Source organism: Danaus plexippus, chromosome 6 (assembly GCF_018135715.1).
Source record: "Danaus plexippus chromosome 6, MEX_DaPlex, whole genome shotgun sequence".
NCBI classification, from domain to species: domain Eukaryota; kingdom Metazoa; phylum Arthropoda; class Insecta; order Lepidoptera; family Nymphalidae; genus Danaus; species Danaus plexippus.
In genome coordinates this window covers 6,589,370-6,612,572 of record NC_083540.1, presented here as the reverse complement: position 1 = coordinate 6,612,572, position 23,203 = coordinate 6,589,370, and the positions used below count along the sequence as shown (strand labels likewise).

Sequence of the window (23,203 nt, the reverse complement as noted above, 5' to 3'; positions counted from 1 at the left end):
AATTTTACCATGACAAGGTTTGTTGGCCCATGTTTAAAAAACAAAGTTATCAATGGCAATAATAATCTTTTTATGAAAACATAAAACCTTCTTTTACTGGTGCAAAATATTTTTATTAGGTTACAATTGATTAATTCTAACTATAATTAGCATTAAAACAGTCTTACGTCAACATAGCGATTTGTCTGAATAATGTTTTTTGTGATCGTTTAATTTGTTATATTATTCAGGAAGTTTTATATCAAAATGGTGATAAAATATTTCTTATTATTAACTATGAAAGTTTTATCATAGTAACAGTAGAGTATTTGAGTCTTAAAGCGGTAAAACTAAATATAAAATATTGTGGGACATTAGGAATATAATGTTTATAAGATTTCACTCTCCTCGCCTTTTTAAAAATTAACGTTTCCTCATATAGTCTAGTCTTTACACGAAATTTTACTAATAAATATCTAATAATAGACCCATTTTCGTGTTAAGTAGTCAAAAATGAAGGAAGAGCAACTTAATTAAATTTTCATTTGTGAATAATTGTGACTTGGAAGAAATAATAAATGTTTTAAGGTTTATGACTACTTCGACAAGTACACATTCCTGTGCGAAATGTATGATGAAGATGCTGACGAGATAAGAGAGTTATGTTTAAATTTCTTTCCTTTCGACAATTCAATTCAAGTTATAGACGCAAAGAAGGGAAAGAATTTGGTGAAAAGAGTTCAACTGCCGACATTGAAGGTTGAAATGTTACAAGTGGGAAACATCGTTAATATTTTTTCAAAACTATTACATATTGTAGACTGTGCTCCCGCTACACATAAAAAGTTATTTCATAATGTTCAAAGGTGATTTAATAGTCTAAATACTCATATTATCGTAAACATAGCTTCTGAACTAATCAGTAATGACTAAGTTTTTCAATTTCAGTACATTCGCATTAATTAAACCAGTGCCAGCAAGTCTGCATGGAAAAATTATAACATTCATTATGAAGAATGGTTTCCGGATTGTGCGCATGAAGAATGGGAAAATAAGCAAAGATTTTGCTATGGAGATGTATCAACATCTTGCGGGAAGCAACATGTTGCCGTGAGTCGTATATATGGTAACAGTATCTTATAACATGCCTATATGTATTTAATTATATGTATACGTATTTCTTAAATCTATGTTATTTTATTTTATATGAAAAAAAACTGATAATTTTTATAACATTCACGATTTTGTTACATTTTGTAAACTTTTTGAAAGATTTTAAACCGTAATTTCTCTAGAATCATCATAGATTACATAACGACGGGTGAAGTTATCGGATTAGAGTTAGTTGCACCCAATGCTGTGACAAAATGGAAAGAATGTTTAGGTGATACCGATCCGCTTACCGCAAAACCCGGCACATTGCGGAGACTCTACGGTGAAAATAAAGTTAAAAATATAGCTCACGGCTGTTCGTCTGTGCAGGAGGCAGTGAATGTAGGATATATTGAACTTATACACTTAATTATTCTCTTATTATTATAAATTATTAGATAAAACCTTTAAACTTTAAACTTTTTTTATATTTGATCCAAATATAAAAAAAAAGTTCGACCAAATGAATTTATAAACACTGAAAAGTATCATTCATAAAACACAGCTTAGTTATTTATATGGAAATAAAATAAAAATATGTTCCGGAACAGTAGATGAAGAATTTACGCTGCATAGAATTAAGTAGGTATTATTTATTAGTTGTAAGGGTAAGAAAGACAGGACATCTAATTGCAGATGCTCGATTTGTTCTTTGGTTACGAAAATGGATTACCCAGAATTCAATTTCGAGCGACGGTAAAGGACTGCACCTGTTGCATTATAAAACCTCACGTTATTATTGATGGCAATGTTGGCGCCATATTGGAAAGGATCGCAGTATCCAAAACATTCTACATTTCAGCAATAGCAATGTTTTCGGTTAAATTACAAAATGCACAGGAATTTTTTGAAGTGTATAAAGGCGTTTTACCTGAATATGAGGTACTTGAGTACATTTTATGGATGAAAATAAAGTAGAATGAATTTATAGTGTTTAATAATTCTATATCTAAGTTTTTGTTGTATTAACTTCGAAGATTACGACAATCGAAAGATATACCTAATATGTATGTGTGTATTGTTAAAAAAAGAAAAGGAAGGTTAAATAAGAATTGTCTTTCAGTCAAACAAAGGAAAAAAACTATTGATTTCAATATTTCACATTTTCACTCAACATCGATTCCTATATGAATCGATGTTGAGATTGTTCTAAATTTTTTTTTAAATCGCATGAAGAAATATAACGACAAGAAAAAATATTTTACACAAAATTACCCATCACTTATTTCTATGAAACAGGAAATTCCATTCATCATAAATCTCAACAGATAAATTTTATACCTTGCTTTCAAATATTATGTTGAAGGTCGTTATACAATTAATAGTTTATTTTTGACAAAATGCAGTAACGAGTTGTGTGTCAGAAATAATTAAATAATTTGCTCGTGTTTGTTATTTAATTCTCAGGCAACATGTATTCATCTGGCTGAAGGCAAGTGCGTGGCCTTAGAAGTTAAATGCAATGATCCGAAATTAAACTGTGTTTGCGAATTTAGGAAATTATGCGGCCCAAGGGACCCTGTAAGTAAAAACTTTATTTTGATTCAATATTAATATTTTGACTTAGACTAAAATGTTAAGAATATTAAACCATTAATATTAATATAAACCATTAATATTAATACAATACAGGCAGAAGAAAACCTTTGGATTTTTAATCAATTTTATTTTACATTTGATTAAAATTAACCTATCCATCACCAACTTGAGACTACTATTACGATCGTTTCAGTCTACCCTCCACTATCAAGTCGAAACGTTACCGGCTTAATGAACTTCGACAGTTTCAAGATATATTCTAAATATAGATCTATCCTAAATATATCGTTAAGTGTACAGTGACCAACATTAACACAATTGATTAGGTATTAGTACTTACCCAGGGCGATGCAGACGTCTGATGGCACCGAAAATTATTAGTTTTGCCAAAAAAAGAAATACTTGGTGTAAGGAATCAATATTAACATAAAAAATTTGCTAATTTGAGATCTTAGAATAAAATATCTTTATTCTATTGGATTGGATTGGATTGCACCGTTACTTTATTATCCGACTTCACAATAGGAGGACGTTCAGAAATTCAATTGTATACATTTATATTCTTTTTGCATATATTCGCGGATAACTCGTCGGTTATAAATCGATTTTGATGATTCTATTTTGATAGGCAGGAGATGTCTCAAGGGTGGTCCCGTAATAAGGACTTCTTAAGAAACCATGGTCTTCTGATAACTTCCTAGAGGCTGGATCAATAGAAGGCAACTAAAGAAACCCGCCTAGTTTCACTTTACTCCTTCAATTATGGCAATCTGTGTATGAAATTTCTTACATGTGGGTCAAATATTTTTAATGTGTCGTCTTACTTACCTATTGTCTCCTCAATCAGATAACATCTTTGTATGATATTTCATTTAAAATCGAAATATTTTTTTAACACAAAAGCAACCGACTTCAAAATGAAAACTAAAAAGGGAAAAAAAGTTACTCATCTTAAAGTAGAGGTATTCGAATTTAGTCAAACAGAAATTTTATTATTTTATAAATTTTAAACCATGCTGATTGTGAAGGTGTCATTGACTACGTACAATATCGTAGTGATGTCTGAAGCTTCACTCCGTATTTCTTAAGAATATACAGCAAATTTTTGAATAAATACTAACGTTTATGTAAATCTGATACTGGAACACTGAAAATTGTCATCATGTTCCGTTCCGTAGTATTTGCTTGAAAGAGCAATAAACATATATATATATATATATATATTCAAAACACAAACTGTGAGTATTTATGATATATGTGTTATTTTGAATATTAGTATAATTTAATTCCGAATATATCCATAGACCTTAACAGAATCTTAACATAGGAGGTAAAACAATTTCTTTTTGAGATAGTGACTATATTATTTCTTGTCCACTGGTACTAATCAAACAAGCTAGACAAAGGATTGGGATGAAAAGCAATTTTTATAATTCATAAAACCAAATCTTAATTGTAACAAAAATCTTTGCCGGCGAAGACAAGGTGTGGCTTGATAAGCGTTACTCTGACCTTCTGCCATCAGAGGACGTCATGCTATCACACCCCTCCGTATCATCCTTCAGCGTCGTCTTAAGGCGAGGTCCGGCCTCTTTGCGGCACCATTGGGACGGGCGTGCCCAACGAGCCCCTGATGCCCTAATTCAAGAGAAGGTCCCATTCAAGCAACCCAACCATCCCGGTTATGCTGTCACAGCCAATAGGGCTAGCAGCAAGAGACAAGTCCAAAAAAAAATTTTTGCTGGCAATTCAATTCTATGAATCCTTAAAATATTCCTACAGACTCAGACTCAGTACACCTGAAGTATGTCAGACACCCTTACTTCAGATTTTCAGAGCTGCGGAACCATTTACCGGATAATTATACCTCATCTTGAAAAATATCACATCCATATAAATATTTGTAATTAAAACAATGTTCTTTATAATTTATATTTTAATGTAAGATTAGGCGAAAAAAGAAACAATCACTTTATAAAATATCTGATAGGCAAGATGTGAAAATTATTTCTTCCAACAGGAGCTGTGTCGTCAATTATATCCGGATTCCCTAAGAGCACTCTATGGTAAAAACATTGTGCACAATGCGGTACATTGTACCGATCTCCCTGAAGACGGAGAACAAGAAGTTGAATACTTTTTTAAATTATTAGCCAACAGTTGATTTTATAATGTTATGTACTGGAGACTATTTCTTCTTGTAGACATTTTTTATAACGAAATCATTTCCTTCTATTTCTATTTTGTCATACATCCATTTTCTGTTACATCTGAAATAATTAAACATTTTATTGAGTACATATTTTTTTTTATTTCATAATTATATATTAAAATATTTAGCAATAGCAATAAAATTATGTCAGAGATATTATAATAGCAATTGTATAGTCTATGTGAACTAAAACACCCATTCATTGGATGTTTAGTTTTGGAAGAAAAAGTAACATTATAAATCTAAAACACTGAAATTTTACTATCCACAATATAGTTGAAGCAATAAGTTTAACTTGATGTTTTTTTTATTGCGAGATTTTCATTAAAATACCATTTACTTGCAATTCTCATATAATGAAGTTGTTGTTTAATTCCAAATCATTTCATAGCAACAATACTTATAACATGCAATTCACAACAAAAATTACTATGCCATTATTAATATAATGAAATTTTTAGCTTCCTAAGAATATGTAGAGTACCTGCACTCATGTCCACATTTGTTGGAATTGCATTTAGGACATGGAAAATGGCAACCTGGGCAGGTTTCATCTAGACAATCACAAAGATCTTTGCCTGTCGAAGCTATAAGACCGCGTTCATTGTAAATCTTCTTATTTTTGCGGCTGAGAGTAAAAAAAATCGTTAAATAGCTAAACTATCGAAAATCTTATACAAAAAATGCATAAAACTTACTTCATGAAATAATTTTTACGATTCAATTTTCGACGTTCTCTATCCGATGTTGCTGGATCAAAATTTTCTAAAAAAGGCATTTTATAAATATAAATGTTATTTAAGCTCTCTGCTTATTATAAGGCAGTCTCACAAACAGGTAACTCAATCGTCTAAAGATCATCAATAGAAAAAAACATAAAAGACGAAACTATGTTATTCTTATTAAAGTAAGTTAGTTATTATTTAATAGCAATTAAGAAAACTTGAATTAACTTAGTAGGAATTTTACAAAAGTTGACAAAGTTGACGATGTCAACTTTGTAAAATAACAATAGGCTGAGCTCTGGGAGGGTTCGCCTAGTTTTTGTAATGGGTAATTTTCAATTCGCTGGGTGCGTGACTCCAGCGCCATCTAACGATACAACTTACGGTGGCTCTTTTGAGAAAATAAACATGTATTGGATGTCAAATAGTTATTGAAAAAATAAAATCAACTTGAAAAAAAATTTTTTTCTATGTGAAATATGATATATTACACAGGGTGAATATTAAATTAAAAAAATTTCCGTGGGTCAGCTAAAACAGTAAGTAAAATAAATACAACAACTAAAACAAGTCTCAATAAGTGAATTAGGTTAAGACATCTGTCAAGATGTTTATTGTAAATTAATATAGAATAAAAAATCATTATTAATATTAAAAAACAATCTAAAATAATATATAAATTAACAAATAGCTGTATTTAACATAATTATATTTTTACGAATGTATCTTAAATATTAATTTTTTTTATTTAATTTTGCAGATAAAAAATGGAATTGGTGTTAAGAACGGGTTTTCAATCTATCACACATAATATTATTTTTCAACCACAGACTCTGATAAAGGGTAAAAATTTAGTTTTGGCTGAGCACGTCAGAGATGTTGAATAACATCGAAAATTAAACCAAAGTTATTTAATTAAATCGCGCGTCATTCGACAAGCACCAGTCAATTCAACGCCTTACACAACATCATTGAATTTAATAACAATTTTTATATTACTTACATACAACAATTATCATTGTTTGTATTGTTATAAACTTTATTTTAATCGTTTTAATATTTCAGATTAATGAGACACGATTTGTGACAGATGTCAAGTGTGGATTCGTCTTACGTCTTCTATAAACTGATGGAAAAATAGTTGGAGCGTAATTAGGACTTGATTCAACATCTGATTTTTCACCGCCAATGAAGTGTTCACTGCATATAACATCCATAGGTTTTGGAGACCATAACGATCCATCAATACTTTACAAAAAAATATTAATTAAATTATTACTCCGTTTTCTTACACGACATACAGATGTATATGAATTTATTCTATAGAATACGGTTGTAGGTTATAGTAATACTTACTTTTGCCTTTTAACAGCAGTTATCCATTTTTTTCGCTGATTTAATTTCCACTTGGCAACCGGAAACTTATAAAATTTACAATTACTATTCCTACTAGTATTTTTGCAATCGACTACACAACAACTTTGATGACCCATTTTATTTTATTTATTTAATTAAACTGACACACGTGTTATTGTTATGGTCATAGGTAATAAAGAGCCACCCGTAGTTCTGTATTGTCCGCAGCGAGCGCTGACATCACTTTTGTGTCCCCCACTATGCCTTACGCACCCAGCGAATAGAGTTCTCTTAAACTTTTCTGACCTTTTCTTGCCTGATTCATCAATAAACGTCTGGGTTCACGTTCTTTACGACCAGTTAATGTATGTCTTCGCGGCATTTTACTGTAATATTTGTACTCTTTGTTTCCCTTTAACAAAAAAATTAAAATCATCAGTTATAATTATTGCCTGCTTTTTACAAAATTAGTGTTCAGATTTAGAAAGCATTTTTCTATTATTTTTTGTAGATACTCCACAAATGCTCATAAAAAAAACTAAATGTTGTATTTATACCAATTAATTTCTGTTTTTTATTTAACGATAAAAGTTGCTATCTCATATTTATTTTGACAGCATTTTGAGAACAAATGTCTTTATTTTTAACCCTGTTTTTAAGGATGTCATCGGGTATTAAATATATTAATAATTACGATTTATATAAGTACATATTGATCGATTTCTGTTGCAAAGATGTTCTTTGGATTTCTAACAGGCGGCTTAGTAGTACAAAAACATTATATCCAATAAGTACTAATTTGTTAATAGCTATAAAATTTTATTTTTTTAACAGTTAGCACATTTACATATGTAGTTAAATTACTAGTTTGAGTTAGAAATCTACAAGCCACATAGTTTTTTAGTGCAGTCTAACAGGATACTGCTCAGTTGTTAAAACTTACCTGTCTCACCACTATCACAACACTAAAAGTAATAAGGTAAATGAAAGGAACCACTTTCGAAATGCTTTGACAACAAAGGATAAGTCTGGATAAACAAAAAATTATAAGTGAAAAAATAAGTATATTCTAAGTAGAAAATGGCTCCTAATCAACATAATACTAAATCGGTAAAATCAATTTTAAGATATTTCGGTTTACATTAGAAAATTGCTTATAATAATAGAAGGAATAAAATAAATTCATAAAAATAATTTGACACATCTATTTTCCTTAAAAAATAATATTTTTAAACATTAAAACCCATCGATTAAAAGTAATAATAATTCATGAAAATGGTAACATTCACCCAACTAATTATTTTGACAGCCGTCACTTGTCATATACTTGATGGCAATGCGCGTTTTTCTTGAAGTAAGAACATGCTTTTATCATAACAAATGTTCAAAGAATATTTTTAAATAAATATAACAGTAAAAGAGGTGTATACTAAAATTAAATTAAAAATTTGTTGCGATTAAAAAGATAATCAAATTATGGCTGACACAAGTACAAAAGATTCATCTGTTACTAAAGTGCCTATGATTTATGTTTGTGGCGGTAAGTCACGGAATAAATGTATTTATTAAGTGCAACAGAAGATAATTAAACACAATTTATTAGGCAGCTAATATTAAAATTGTTTAATAAAACTTTTTGTAGGAGGTACTTAAAGTGTAATAGAACTTAACTCTTAAAGAATGATTAATAGCAAATAACAGTCAGTAATGATTTTGAAATCTATCATTGTAGGACTGAATTGGGTTTTTAAGCGCCAGAGAAGATTAGTACTAAATTAAGCACCCTAACAATGAAGCATTAAGTAAAGAAAAACTATCCTCAAAAACAAACAAATTTTGAATGATCCTCTCTGCCGCTTATAATCACCTTCTACCCATAAAAATATTATCAAGTCCCAATTAATCTTACCAATAATTAAACTGAACTCCTAAAACTTTCTAAGAGAAAATATTTTTCAATGATTCTGATTTTAATTATGTGGAATGACGGTAAAAATTTGACTATATTACTAATTTTATACTAGAAAAATAATCATATTAAAAATGATAAAGTCAGAATGATAGTAATAAATAAAAAAAGAAGATTAAAAATTAAATAATATTATATAGTCCTTGTTTTATAACTTGTATGAACATATGTTTTTAATTACACAATAGTGCTTGGCTATCATTCCACTAAATGGTAAATAGAAATGTAGCTTTAGAGGTCAAGCACATTTTTTTAGTAAAAACATATTCAGTCCTTAAAAACTTTGAAATTTGAAGTGGAAAGTACACACACAGACAAACTGTGCCAAATCTCTGAGGTGCACATGAGAAAGAAGGTTTACTATAACAGATGAAAAAAAAAATGAAATGTTTGAGTTGTATGATTGTAGTTTTATTGTTTTCAGAATGTCACAAGGAAAACGAAATAAAACCTCGAGATCCAATCAGATGCAGGGAATGTGGCTACAGGATTATGTATAAGAAGAGAACAAAAAGATGTATCCTTTTCAAATAATTACTTGTATACCTTTCAACATTAATACTGTTTTCCAATTTTAAAGAAAAGACATGAGTCAGTTGGGTATTTTGAAACAAAAGTTTTCATCTTAAACAAATCATTTTTTTAAATTAATATTAAACTTATTAAAAATCTTATCTCAAAACATCTACATACTCTCATTACCATACTTTTAAATGTATGACCTAATAGATATATATTTACAGAAAAAATTTACACTCAACTTTGGTGTTTAAAAATACAAAGAACCACAATTTTAAAGACTGGGAGTAAATTTTATAACTCAAATGTTAAAAACATTAAAGATGAAGTAATTGCATCAACTTTAAATGTAATAGATTTATTCAAAGCTATATCTTACCTTTCATTTTTCTTAACATACTTGCTATTTTTCCATACACAGAACAGAAATTAATAATCAAATTGAATGCAATTCTCACGTATCATACTAAATAATACGAAGAAGCATAAAATTTTAACAATCAATGACAATTGACAGTTAACGTCAGTTTTTTTAAACATATCGTTGGAATTGTCGATAATTTGACATCTTAGTGTTTAGTAATCATTTTGAAAGTTTTAAAATTAATCATTCAATTTGAACAAAAAAATCTTCATTTTTTGAAGAATATTCTTTAAAATTTCTTTGTTATATCACACTTGAATTATATTTTATTCAAAATATACATGTATTATTTATAAAGTAGTTAAGCTAGACAAGAAATGTTAAGAATATTTTTAATTAATAAGTTAATTAGATTATATACTATTAAAAAGTAATTTTATGAAATTTTACTTAATTTTCATATTCAACTCAGAAAATATCGATTATAATTAAACAAACAAACTTCGTAATAGGCGTTTTCCACATTATTTTTCGGATGACTTTATTTATTCAATTCGTTAGTGTTATATTGTGGTACGGCAGAATAATAATCTACAAAGTCAATTGAAAAAAAAAACAAAGCATCACTATCCCTACAATAATTGCATATTATATATGAGAAATAAAACGTAATAAGGTAAAATTATAAAATAACACAATTTTTAAGTTTATTTGAAACTTTTTTCATACCTCGATTCATATACGTATTTTTTTTTCTTTGTAAGATATAAAAATATCGTTCATTCGTATGATGGATAACACGCTTAAAGTTTTATTATTAGGAAATGTAATTGTTTAACTGAGCCAATAAAATAACGTCACTTTATAAATACCAAGTTTATAATTGCTGTAATTAATCAAGCAAGCGAGCAAAGCAAGATAGACATCCTATGACTATCTTCGCTTTCAGACATGCTGATAATGTTTATACCACAATTTTTGTTTCTACTAAAATTTTTTTTTTTTTTTCAGAAATAAATTTCCTTAACAATATTTTCCAGTGGTCGTGTTCGATGCTCGCTGACAAGGAAGAAATAATAAATGTCTTTAAAGGTTTACATTTAGTTTAATCTTACCAATAAAAAATATCCATTCATATTATAATGCATGTATAATCAATAAATGGGCAAATATTTGACATGTTTGTATTGATTTATACCTAATAATACAATATACATTTATAAATATGTCACTAGTTATGAGTTGAGTATATTTATCATCAATAGTCTTACTAAAGAAATTAAAATCTTTATTGATACTTAGTATCTAAAAAATTTACCGTCCCATATGAATGTTTGTTAAACATATAATAGAAATTTAAGCCGAAAAAAAAACAAAAAAAACTTTAGCACTTTTCAAAAATATATAAATATTTGTATATCAATCAAATTACATTCCCTATCTTATACATAAAGATTAATGTAGAGAATACTTTATAATCTTGCAAAATACAAATTTTGTCATATAAAATCATTTTTATTTAGAATTTGGGCTCAATAAGGCTTGAAAAAGATTTAAAATGTCTCAAGTCAAATATTTACCCAAATGTAAAACAACTAGTATAAAACAAATTTCTAGCACAAGAACTATTTTTTTCGATATGGAAGACTTCGAAACATCTTTACCTAATTTCGTTTATGGAAGTTGATATGCCAATTACATTAAAAGATACATTAAAGTATTTTGGAAGTAGAAGTTGTTCAGTGTAAATACATTGTGGTATATATTTTATAAAAATACATACAAAGACTCATAAGTAACTACTGTACTACTTTTTTTTAGTGTAATATGTTTCATTGATATTTCAAGCATTTTTTTTTTCTCTTAATTCTTCACATAGATTGTGGACCTCACAGTACTATACATTAATATTTAAATATCCAATTAAAAACAAATCAGTTTCTCAAATTCAAGAATAACAACTATCCACATAACTATATATCCTATTTAGATTTATGTGTAACAATATGTAAGCCTTATACTGGAAGCAAATATAACAATATTAAAATTAGTTCAATTTGAGATATTTACATGATACTTCCCAGAATTATATATAAAAAATACAAATATGTATATAATTAAAGCGCATCATTTTGTTTTCACACGTAGCTGAGTTAAACCCCAGTATGATTAATAATTTCACCTTAAATTAAAAAATAAACAAAAATTGCACATTAAAATAATCTACTTAAAATAATTTTGGCACTAATTATCTGTGGCACTATAATTAACTCGAGTTTCTGTTTCTTGACAGTCACTGTTTTCAATCGTTTTTATCTCACTATCTTTTAAACTGTCACAGGTCTTTTCTAAATAAACTAAAGCATCTTCGTCTTCAGAAGACTCCCTCCCTGCAGGTAGGTTAAGCGCTGCCCCACTTGGCTCTCGGTACTCAAGTTTCGATGGGTCCTTTTCATGTAATTTTCTGGCGAGAGATTGCAAACTAGCCAAGGAACTGGCACAATCTGTCGTATCTATATCTGTTAGACTGAGACCAGCACGTTCTATTTCCGTAAACGTTCCAAACGGTAATTTGAATAAGCACTCCAAACGCATCACATGCATCTTGCTTCTGAGATGTTTGGCGAGATGTCCGTGTATTCGGAATGCTATATTACAATCTGAACAACGAAAAGGTCGAGGATTACACGATGTCGCTGCCCCGAAAGTTGAGGTCATTGACACTTTATTGTGATGGGACCCAGAACGCTCATGCTTTTGCAGATGACCTCTGGTACGAAAACTAACAGCACAAACACTACATCTGAACGGCCTCTCCATGTAGTGTATGTTTAGATGCAACCTTAACTGTGAAGGTTTTGTAAATGTTTTGTTGCAGAAATCACAAACTCTACGTCCATCTTCCATGAGTTTTCCTGGCGAGTAAGAAGCCGATCCGTCAAACTCTTTCCCTTTGGTCACTTTAAATACTCCCCCGACTCCGATCACTACTTTGGAAGCTACAGGATCGTATTCTGAAGAAGATAATTTCATTCCATCACAGTCTGAGACCTCATCTACCTTAGTCTTTTCTTCTATGTTAACTTTGCCACTGTTGCTGTCGTCACTGGATATATCTAAATGGTTAGGATCGTCGAGAGTTTTCATATGATTTATCCTAGCATGTTTTAAATACTCGGACACAACATGTTTAGCATTTTCTGGATTGGAGTTGTTAGGTGTACGAGCTCTGGATTCACTAGTTAGATTCAAACAATTCTGAGAATTATCAATAGAAACTGACTCATCTTTAGAAAATGCTGTTGTTGTTGTAATCGTATCAAGAACATTTCTTGGATTCGAAATTTCCTGTTCAGCGGTTTCTTTTTCAAGGTATAAAGAATTTTCGAGATCAATCTTCCTTATTTTAGAATTACATGTTAATTGGCTCTGTTTAATCTTAGAATCTAAAAGTGCCCTTTCTGTTAGATACGTGTGCAACATTGGCTCTCCGTTGGTCCACTGTGATTGATGATGGGGAAGCTTCGCAGTATTGGAAGCCAAACAGGCCATGACGCTAGATTCTCTTTCAGTGGGAATTTCCATCACGCTCGTTGGAGTTCTTAATTCATTTTTACTGAGATCCATGGGCTCATTGTCCGTATCTATTCTAGAATCAGTAGAGGGTGTTCTTACACTCTCGACTTTATCTTGATCAACATCTAACGTATTTTCTAATAACATAGGAGTGTAGGGGTACGTTGTAGGCCTAGCGCTAGTTATTAAGCCCGGAGTGGCTGAGGTGGCAGGTCTACTGCCGCCGAGAGATAGCAAGCAGTGAGCAGCCTCGTGTTCCGGCAAGCGAGATTTAAAAACCTCTGTATCTGTAAGATGAGATTTTATTGGGTTAAAAAATTATATTTCTTTACATTTACTGCTAAAGCAGAAAAATCTGTGAGGAATTTTATAAATGTTGATAATTTAATAGTATACATAGTATAACTTACCACTGGATTCTGTTTCACCCTCATTTCCCTCATCACCGTCTGAATCCGTTTCATCATCAGTTTCACCGGAACACTGCGCCATTTCAGAGCCTTCGGCATCGTTCCCTTCATTTGGATTTATTCCTAGCTCACAGCACTTCTTATAATGTGCCTTGCTTTTCATATGTTTTGTTAAGTTCCCTTTCGTCTTGAAACTGCAATTTCAAATATGATTATAAATTATAATTTCGGTTCATTTATGCTTGGAATTAATTTATAATTCCTGAAATGTGTTAAATATTTCAGTTTAGAAATATGTTTACCTAAAAACGCAATGGACGCATGTATACGGTCGGACGTCAGTGTGTGTCCTGATATGTTTTTTCAACATTGATGGTTTTTTGCATCTTATTCCACATTCTGAACAAACATATCGTCCCCTGCCACGTCCGCGAACATATGTATATTCCTCGTTACTTTCAAATCCACCAGTTAATTCTTTCTTGGATGTAGCTGTGTTATCGGAAATATTTTTTATCTCCTCCGATTTTTTGAGTCTATAGAAGTTATCACCTGGGAATTAAATGAATTTTTTACAAAGTGTTTTTTGAAAATAATTGTATTTTTTTTTAAAATTTATTATCTAATGTAAGTATTTTTTCGATAAATACCTGTTTGCCGTCCTTCGAATTTTTGTTCCATTGCGATGAATGAGTCAGAATGAGATCCTGTTTGATTACAGAAACGGCCAAGCTCTGCGGTCTGTGACGTGAGTCATATAGAGACATAGCAGACGAGGCTGACAATCCCAGCGGGTCTGGCGTCAACTCAGATAATAACTGTAAACATTGTCATCCATATATAACACACAATAAAGTTTGTTTACATCCAGTCAATAATTATAAAATAACTACCTGCCAGTTACTGTACATGGATAGGAAATGCTGGTTCGGTACGTATGTGGGCTGTGGACGATTGATAGTGCAATAAAATACTTTTGTTGAACATTTCAAACCCAGATATGTATATGCATTTCCGTTTAAATAAAGTTGTCCGTATGCTTTTGCTGGGCGTGGGGTTTCTGGTGACACCAATGGCATTGTGTTCGCATTGGGCGTTATGCCGTGATGTCTTTTTGGGGTAAACGTGCCCGGCTTTAGAGGTAGAGTAGATGGTCTAAGAAATTTCGGTTTTCTCTCCTCAGAATTAGACTTTGATATTGAACTCTTCTGAAAATAAGATGTCTCTGACCTTTCATTTTGCACTGAAGTCACAAAGGTTTCCGAAACATTACTGTTTCTTTCGATGTCGATTTTATTTTGTATTTGATTATTGTATATTTCGGCTTTAGTGATGAAGTTTTCGAAATTGAAATTCTTTATATCATTCTCAGCTTTTATATCGATAACTTTATGAGACGGATGAACGTGAGAGTCTTTGTTTTTGGTCTTATTAAATGATGTGTTCGTATTTTCCTTTAATACAGGATGTTTGGGTACTCCATCGGCATTTCTCTTAATCGATTTCAGAAGACAACTAGAAGAGAAATTCTTTAATATAGGTTCATCGACGTGTTTTATTTTAATTATTGGCATTGAAGACATATTTTGAATATCCGTATCTTTATTACTAATGTTATGTTCTACTTCCATATTCATCGATCTGATGTTTGGACTTCTCGAGTTGTTAGGAATCCTATCGTAGTTTGATATAACACTTCCTTTCCCGTAGATACATTAAGAGTTAATAAATGTTGATTGTTATCTGAGGTCGTTTTCGTGACACTTTTATGGCTATCACTGTTTTTCATTTGCAAATTGCTATTTGTCATGAATAAACCAGGTATATTAGGTCCTGGTATCCCGGGAACATGAGGTATGAGTTTGCCGCCGTGCATAATAGTAGTTGCACCGTTTGGTGACGGAGATGGACTGAGAGGCGGCAATGTTAATGGATTATAAGCTGTTATAGCACTCAGCGGCGGGAACTGGAAATGTGGAATATCATGAACGTGCACGTTCGTGTTTTGAGCGTTCGGGGTTGATGACGCAATTCTAGGAGTTTGAACTTGATGATTATTAATAGCTTCCTTCGGTGTTGGCGGATTATGCACTATAGTACCACCGGAATGAAGACCCGATCTTACAACGACACTACTTGCTTCAGAGTCATTTCCAAATTTAGATGGCGAAAGGTTTTGGTGGATTAGAATCGGTGATAGCTGTGTTTTACTAGGTTCGATTCGGAGAGTGGTAGTGCTGCCAGAATGATCGACTATTTTAACTTCACCTCCGAACATTTGAAGCGATGTAGAATTGTGTCTTATATGTGGCGATATTTCTTCAATAGTTCTCAATGACGGAGAGCTAATATCAACACACCTTATTTTCGAATGAACGTACAAATCAGCTGAACGAGGAGATATATTTTCTATAAGCCTCGGACTATTAGTTTCCGATCTACTGTCAAACCTTCTTTTGGGGCTACATTCTTTTGTTTTCAATTTCAAACCCTCCGTTTTTTTATTACATTCTGAGGGTAGTCTGCTATCAACAAGTCTTGTGTTACCAAGTAACGGCCCTGGTGATGGTAGCGGTGCTATCACGTCGCTACATTCCGTTTTTAATATGACAAGATTATCTGGCTTGTTTTTTATTGGAGGTGAATTCATTAAATAATTCACTTTAGTTGATGACGCACTTGTTTCGGGCAATCGGACGTTAATGGAATTACTTCTCACGTAACCATTATCTGGTCTGACATACTTTGCTTCTTTTGGGACATTACTAGAAATGTTACAATTATTTGTAAGTGCACCTTTGCAATAGTACGATCTATGAATTTCTAAGTTGTCTGCACTTCTGTATACTATTTGACATTGTGAACACACATATAGTGGCCCTAGCCCATCTACCAATTCACCAGTCAAGCTGTTGGTGGAGTTCAATCCATTGGCTTTAGTTTTTAGCAAAAGATCCTTTATTATTGATCCCTCTGGATTCAACGGATGCTTGTGATCGTCAGAAGTCAGTGCGAAACTTTCCGAATGCGATCTTTTTCTTATCAAGCTCTCTGTTTCGTAACTGTTTTTTGTTAAATTTAAAGGCGTCACTTCAGATTTTATATCGATTTCCGTTGAGAATTGCTTACTCTCAGCAATTTGTTTAATTTTACCATATTTTTTTTGTAAAGGGGTTTCAATAACATCAACAATGGCCTCATTATCTGATATAATTTTAGAGATATGTTCTGTAAGAAACTCAGCATTGTGTGAAATACTCTTTTTTATCTTATCTTTATCATCATTTCCCTGATATAACGCTGCTCTGAACTTGGGCTTATAAATTGTTTTAGATTTATGGTCATTATAAGAATTTGAGCTGATTTGTGTGTTGCCATCGCTAGCTAGCTCGGGGGAGGAAAAATCATTAGGCCTCGTATTAAGGAAGCGTATCAAAGAAGCATCCGAGGTAGGATCCGACATAAAAGTTGGTGTAGATGAAGTATCACTTTCGGAACCTCCAGATAAATCCTCTTCGTTAATAGCAACGGACACATCTGCTCCTTGCGATCGTAGAGCATGCGTCCTTGACCTCTTGTGCTTGTATAAATTAGATTTAGTTTTAAAGGCAAAGCCACAGGGTATACATGGATACGGTCTCTCATTCGTATGAGCCCTGATATGTTTTTGTAGTACTGATGGCTTGGCACATGGTAATTTACAATACGGACAGATGTAACGGCCAGTTCCTCCACTGTAAGTGTCTTTAGTTACATCGATTTCACCGTTTTCAGTCTTATTTAAAAATTCATCATTATAACTGGTCTTACCAGTTATTTGAACATAGTTATTAACACCACTTAACCTACAGATTTCATCATTATAATTAGTTTGTACAATATTATCTGTTTCTATACCTCTGTTCGCGTATTTATCTTTAATTTTCTCTATTTCTGGATGAGCGGCTGAAATGGTTCCATTTTTTAGGTTTGGGCTGCTTGTGATCTGTGAAAATCCTAATTCCTTATGCACACTTTCCTCATTTTTCATAGAGTTCACAGGAAGCACCGATATTGGCGATGCCATTTTCTTGAACTTCTTGTGAAGGTAACTGTGATCATTGCTATTGGGAAAATTGTCCATTCGCTTTTCCTGTGTCAGCGGCATCTTGTACGCGACTTTTGTACCTGGAAAGAATATAATCACAATATTAATAAAGATAGGACTAAAATAGAATTAACATTTAGTTGAAGTACATCTAAATAAAATAGAGTTTTTTAACTACAACGTTGCCTTAATTATGCAACGTAAAACCAAAAAATAAAGGTCGTAAATTATGATTACTTAACATTTAAATACTTTCACTTCTACAAATAGCAAAAAAAAACATAGTTACTTTTCACTTTAAATGTCACACTACATTGCCATTTTACGCTGTAGTATTCATATTTTTATTGTAATACAACTTGTGAAACACCGTACGTATGAACACGCAAACTAAATAAGACTGTGTATAACATTTGGAACGGAGCAAATAAGAAAGAAATTTGTATATTCATATAGAAGTTATCATTACGAAGTCACGTATCATGAATTGAGATTTACTAAACTAATACTTAAAAGAACTAAATTAAATATATCACATAAACATTAAGGCGAAACAACACAATGATCTGGTACGCCGACTGTTTGACGCAAGGCGCATGTGCTGCTTTTTGTTTTCTAATAGTACAATGTGACATCATCGTGACGTAAGCACGAACTTGCGCTTTACGGACGAGGATATCCCCGTCTCTCATCATCTGTTAACAGCTACAACTTTCATTTTGTTGGCCACTTAAGGTCGAATTTTACATACTTAATTTACATTCATTAAAAATTCCATGTACCAACTTTATACCTAAGCGTTTTAATGGAAGTTAATATTCTGTGTAATACATAACAATAAATAATAATTAAATAGAATTAATATTAAGGTATTAATGAAGCGAGTAGTTAGTGAGAAGTAAGAATGCCCGTATATAAGTGTAGGTGTATATCAAGATACAATCCAAATGCGTGCAGTGGTACGAGTGACGACCTCGGTTTGCGATCACTCGAGGCATTTGTTGGAGGGCTGCGTTGCTGCGTTCTAAGAAGGCGTTACAATTTCTGAGAACCGGAGACAAGCAAGCCGCACTGCTCGTTTATAACAAACGAGCAAATAAACGCAGTACGCACGACGCACACAAATGTAACTCACGACTATCTTACACTCATTTAATTATTATGTATTATTCATATCGTTGAGTATATGCAAATTATATGTATTTATTTTATACATCGAACTTCATGGAGATATGACAGTCATATATGCCAATTTTGGTACCATTCTATTTTTAAAAAAGTTTTAGGGAACTAGAGACAAAGGAATCCCAATAGTTAGCAGCCGCCCGCCGCCCGCCGGCCTGGCGCCAAGCCAGGCGGCCCTGGCGACGCTTGTGTCTACGCCATCATGCCGCCTGTTTGTATTATCCCTGCTTTTCTTTCAATAAATTTTTAGACCATATTATACCTAATGTGAAGCTTATGGACAGATTATTTCTATAATTGAGATCGCTAGTAGACGTTTACTATATTATCTATCTACATAACGGATATGAAATCACATCATCGCTGTACTGATATAAATTACATTGTGTATATTTATAGTGGAAATTATATTTACCAAAGCAGTGTAGTTATCGCGTATGAATAATGATTTGAATAATTCATTTAATGCCCTTTAACATCACACTAAGATTTGCTTTCATGGTTATAACTGATATGTATAATTCGTTGATTGTAAAAGCGTAGAGTTTTGAGACTATATTTGCTCTTTGCTAATGGACATTATTAATCAATTATAACAACACCTAATCATTGTCTACATCTTTTTGACTGTTACGTTATGATATTATGAACATCTGAAATGTAGTTATCAAATATTTAACAATAATACATGTATTAATCTTGCATCTTACCGGCCGCGGTTTAAAAATCAATCCACCATTATAATAAGGACTATTCCTGATATCATTTGTTTACTTCTTCCGAACATATGTCAACAAGTCCGATAGGCTGCAATTCACCCGCTCGCAAGTGAATCATCGTTAATAATTGCGCGACGATCCACGCCACGACATATACACACTCGTATACACCTTCAATAACGTCACACCTCACACTTACACCACTTCACTGCAATGCAATTTATTTCGCGTCGTTTTTTAACAAATATCTATATTTATATATTTTTCTTACTTATCTAATAACCGTGACAATATTTCGTATGTTAAACGAACATTACACAAACATACGACGCACGATACCGCGCCGCGCCTGTCTTCAACTGTTTTTAGTTGTACTTTGTCGTTGGCTCGTTTCATTTCGTTCCGTTCGTTCGACTACACGCTCCCTGCCGCCCGCTTCCCTCCGCTACCTCCCCTCTCCTCTCCTCTCTCACTTTGCTAGTGTATGCTCGCTGTACAGAAGTGATTCATGGTGGGCTCTATCTGTCTCCCTCCAACGCCGCAACCGGATCGGTCGCCCGACGTAATCTATTTATACGTATCTATGCACGGACTTTAACACTACGATTGCACTGCCGACTTTTATGAAGAAGAGATAAAAATAATTATGCAAAAATTATTATGTTCAATCAAAACATACATTGAGTAATTACTCTATGTTTATTTCAATTTTGTGAAAACATTTAATTTGACCTTCATACATACATGTATTATTCCATACGAATTCTTCTTGTTTGTGCATGTTAAAAATATAAATACTTGAGTATTATCGAAGTACTATAATTCAAGCAATTAAATTTCCAATCGGTAGCTCAAATCGTATAATTTTCATGGAGCAGTGATTTCGTAACGGTTGCGCTCGACTAGAACGGGTATTTGCTTTATATGCCACTGACAAACATAAGTACATTTACTTACAAATCCATAACAATCTACCAAAAACAATACCAAAAGTATAAATATCAGGATCTAGCTGGAAATGAAATAAATAAATTGCTAGTAAGTGTTAAATATTTGTTTAAATTTTAAAATGAATAACCCAATGCTATAGTTGGCATTTACCGACATAAGTACAAGTTATCAGCTGAACTCGATATCGCTTAGACCTCTTTATCAAATATCTGCTCGGACCTATTCATAAACACGGCTACAAAGACAAATAAGACAAAACCATCATATTAATGTTAATATTTAGTTATTCGACTGGCAGATGATAAGTTCCAACGGAGAAACTCCTCGGCACTCGAGTCAGATAATATGAATGTATAAACACATAATTTGCAATGATAATTCCAGGCGTTATCAGTTGTGCGGAGGCGATGACGCACGCGCTGTGTCGATAGCGCGCACTTACTCGTTTCTTGCCAAGGAACGGAGAGCGATACATCAAATTATTATACATACATATTTTATAATCATTACACTTACATTTAAATAAATTAGAATGGAATTATATTGCAGCAAGGCATTGTATGAAGTTTACTTGCTTTTATATATAAATTACGTTTCAATAACAAAGATTTTAAATATAAGACACTAATATTTATATATTCAATAATAAAGAGGATGCGAGGGCGCTTTAATACGAAGCACTTGTTGCTCTGTTTGGTTGTCGTTTCGCCTGTTGCTGGTTTGCCACGTCAGAGCGTGGCCTTGAATCGCGAGTCATTAGGGTAGTCTTCCAATGTTATTGTTTATCGTATAAGACTTTTACAGTATTGTTACCATTATGACTAGACTATTAATACGTATTCAAAACAAACAATATATTATACTTGTATTATATATGTTAATTAACATTTCATTATCATAAGGTTAAAAATTATGATGCAATACATTTTTTAATAACAATAACATGAAATGATTCCTTTGGAAGAATATCGAGTGAATGTTTTAGTCCGGTCAGGCGCCATAAAGTCGCGTGGGCGGGAAACCCGTCTTGATGGCAAGCGTTGAAATGAACACATTATTTATCTACCTAGATACTTTATATAGTAACACAGAATGTTACATGCACGCTTGAGTACTTCGGATAGAAAATATGAAATGCTATTTAATTATAAATTCGAATGACGAGATAGATAAGAAGAATTATTTAATAAGTTAGTCCAAGTGATAGTGATGTAACCATTAAGTGACCGCATCCCCCTCCTACGCGGGCTTCCCTCGGATCCAGGTCAACGGTTGGTGTTCTCAGGCTGACCGCTATGTGGCGCCGCGCTGCTGCGACGGCCTGGGGCCGCGCCACGACATCGCTCTTCGTTTTAGGTGTTCTTTGCACTACGTAACACCTACTTATTTATATTAAGTTAATCGATAACGGACGAATGGCACGCACGCAAACGTAGAGGAATTTAATGAAAGTTTTAACATATTTCGATCGCACACACTAGTTTGTAGTGCTTCAAATAGGATTCAATGAATTCACCTGCTTCAATACATGCCCTTAATTTTGACATTCTTTTCCACTTAGTTTAGTTGGGGTTTACGTGTAACGTATCTAGCTTACATGTATAAATTTTATCTAACTTTACGGTTTTATCAATTGCCATTAAAGGATTATAAAAATAAACAAATTATTGTTCGATACCAGAATAGACGTCATCATCATCGCTTTATCATAGAACGGATTTCCGTTCCAATTATCTTTACTATTTTGCAAATTATTTCAATACTTCAAGAATAATTTCCTACAAAATATAACATCGTGCTTTCAGTTCGCATCTAGAGCCGTATATGCCACGCATGTGTTAATTATGATAATAAAGTTAGTGACTCAGAACCAGTCACAATTGACCAAATAAATTACTATTTGTCTTAGTTCTTTCCATTTTGTGACGATATTTGCAAAGGTTATATGTAAATAGGTGTTACCCACCAGGACGTGTAGGCATTTATGCTCACAAAAAAAACTACAGCTTCAATGATCTCATAAATTCCGATGTATATTTATTGTACATTTTTCTCAAAGCGAATCGCTTGGTACGTAAATAGATTTGGCGTATGTCCCTTTCACTGCTAATGCACAGTTGGAATGACTGAAACAAGCTGGACGAAAACTTGAACGATTGCCAGGTCTCGGATTTGGGAAGGTGTTCCCGCTTCCGAGATGCATTCCGCTCATCGTTTATATAATTTGTTATAATGTATTTATAACATTTAACATTAATCGCTATTCCATGTCGCTACCAAACCTTATCTATTTTATACTTCTCGTATTATTTAGCAAATATCTTATTAATTGACCTATTTGTCCTTGATTATGTTTTCTGTTTAATCCATTCTTTCTAGGGACTAAATGTCGGAATACAGAATGGACTCTATAATAAATATAATGTCAAATACGGCGCATAAAGATCCTGGTTGACATAA

At 32.3% G+C, this 23,203-nt stretch overlaps 4 protein-coding genes across 6 annotated transcripts; 2 read left to right on the top strand and 2 right to left on the bottom strand.

Moving 5' to 3' along the window:
- The first annotated feature begins 134 nt into the window (after positions 1 to 134).
- On the top strand, positions 135 to 4,851 carry LOC116779187 (nucleoside diphosphate kinase 7-like). Its single transcript, XM_032673384.2, has 7 exons — positions 135 to 249; positions 568 to 845; positions 928 to 1,089; positions 1,275 to 1,473; positions 1,768 to 2,013; positions 2,539 to 2,652; positions 4,691 to 4,851. The coding sequence occupies exons 1-7, from the start codon at positions 247 to 249 to the stop codon at positions 4,832 to 4,834; spliced, it is 1,146 nt and encodes a 381-aa protein (XP_032529275.1). The 5' UTR covers positions 135 to 246; the 3' UTR covers positions 4,835 to 4,851.
- On the bottom strand, positions 4,589 to 9,978 carry LOC116779188 (ARL14 effector protein). Of its 3 annotated transcripts, none has more exons than XM_032673385.2 (5): positions 9,831 to 9,978; positions 7,270 to 7,375; positions 5,581 to 5,647; positions 5,367 to 5,510; positions 4,589 to 4,940 (listed from the first exon to the last, which is right to left on the bottom strand). In XM_032673385.2, the coding sequence occupies exons 2-5, from the start codon at positions 7,343 to 7,345 to the stop codon at positions 4,859 to 4,861; spliced, it is 369 nt and encodes a 122-aa protein (XP_032529276.2). In that variant the 5' UTR covers positions 7,346 to 7,375; positions 9,831 to 9,978; the 3' UTR covers positions 4,589 to 4,858. The 3 variants fall into 3 exon arrangements, with proteins under 3 accessions (XP_032529276.2, XP_061385921.1, XP_061385922.1); XM_061529937.1 differs by lacking the exons at positions 7,270 to 7,375; positions 9,831 to 9,978 and adding exons at positions 6,722 to 6,855; positions 6,964 to 7,221; XM_061529938.1 differs by lacking the exon at positions 7,270 to 7,375 and having other exon boundaries at positions 9,831 to 9,852.
- LOC116779189 (DNA-directed RNA polymerases I, II, and III subunit RPABC4) lies at positions 8,282 to 10,992 on the top strand. The gene is made up of 3 exons (XM_032673386.2): positions 8,282 to 8,503; positions 9,357 to 9,449; positions 10,856 to 10,992. The coding sequence occupies exons 1-3, from the start codon at positions 8,440 to 8,442 to the stop codon at positions 10,876 to 10,878; spliced, it is 180 nt and encodes a 59-aa protein (XP_032529277.1). The 5' UTR covers positions 8,282 to 8,439; the 3' UTR covers positions 10,879 to 10,992.
- Positions 10,901 to 20,210, bottom strand: LOC116779186 (uncharacterized). Its single transcript, XM_032673382.2, is given in 8 exon segments — positions 10,901 to 13,678; positions 13,802 to 13,995; positions 14,104 to 14,335; positions 14,338 to 14,353; positions 14,452 to 14,619; positions 14,695 to 15,498; positions 15,501 to 17,968; positions 19,784 to 20,210. Coding segments are annotated over 7 exon segments (5,481 nt in total). The 5' UTR covers positions 17,949 to 17,968; positions 19,784 to 20,210; the 3' UTR covers positions 10,901 to 12,059.
- Between the last annotated feature and the right edge of the window lie 2,993 nt (positions 20,211 to 23,203).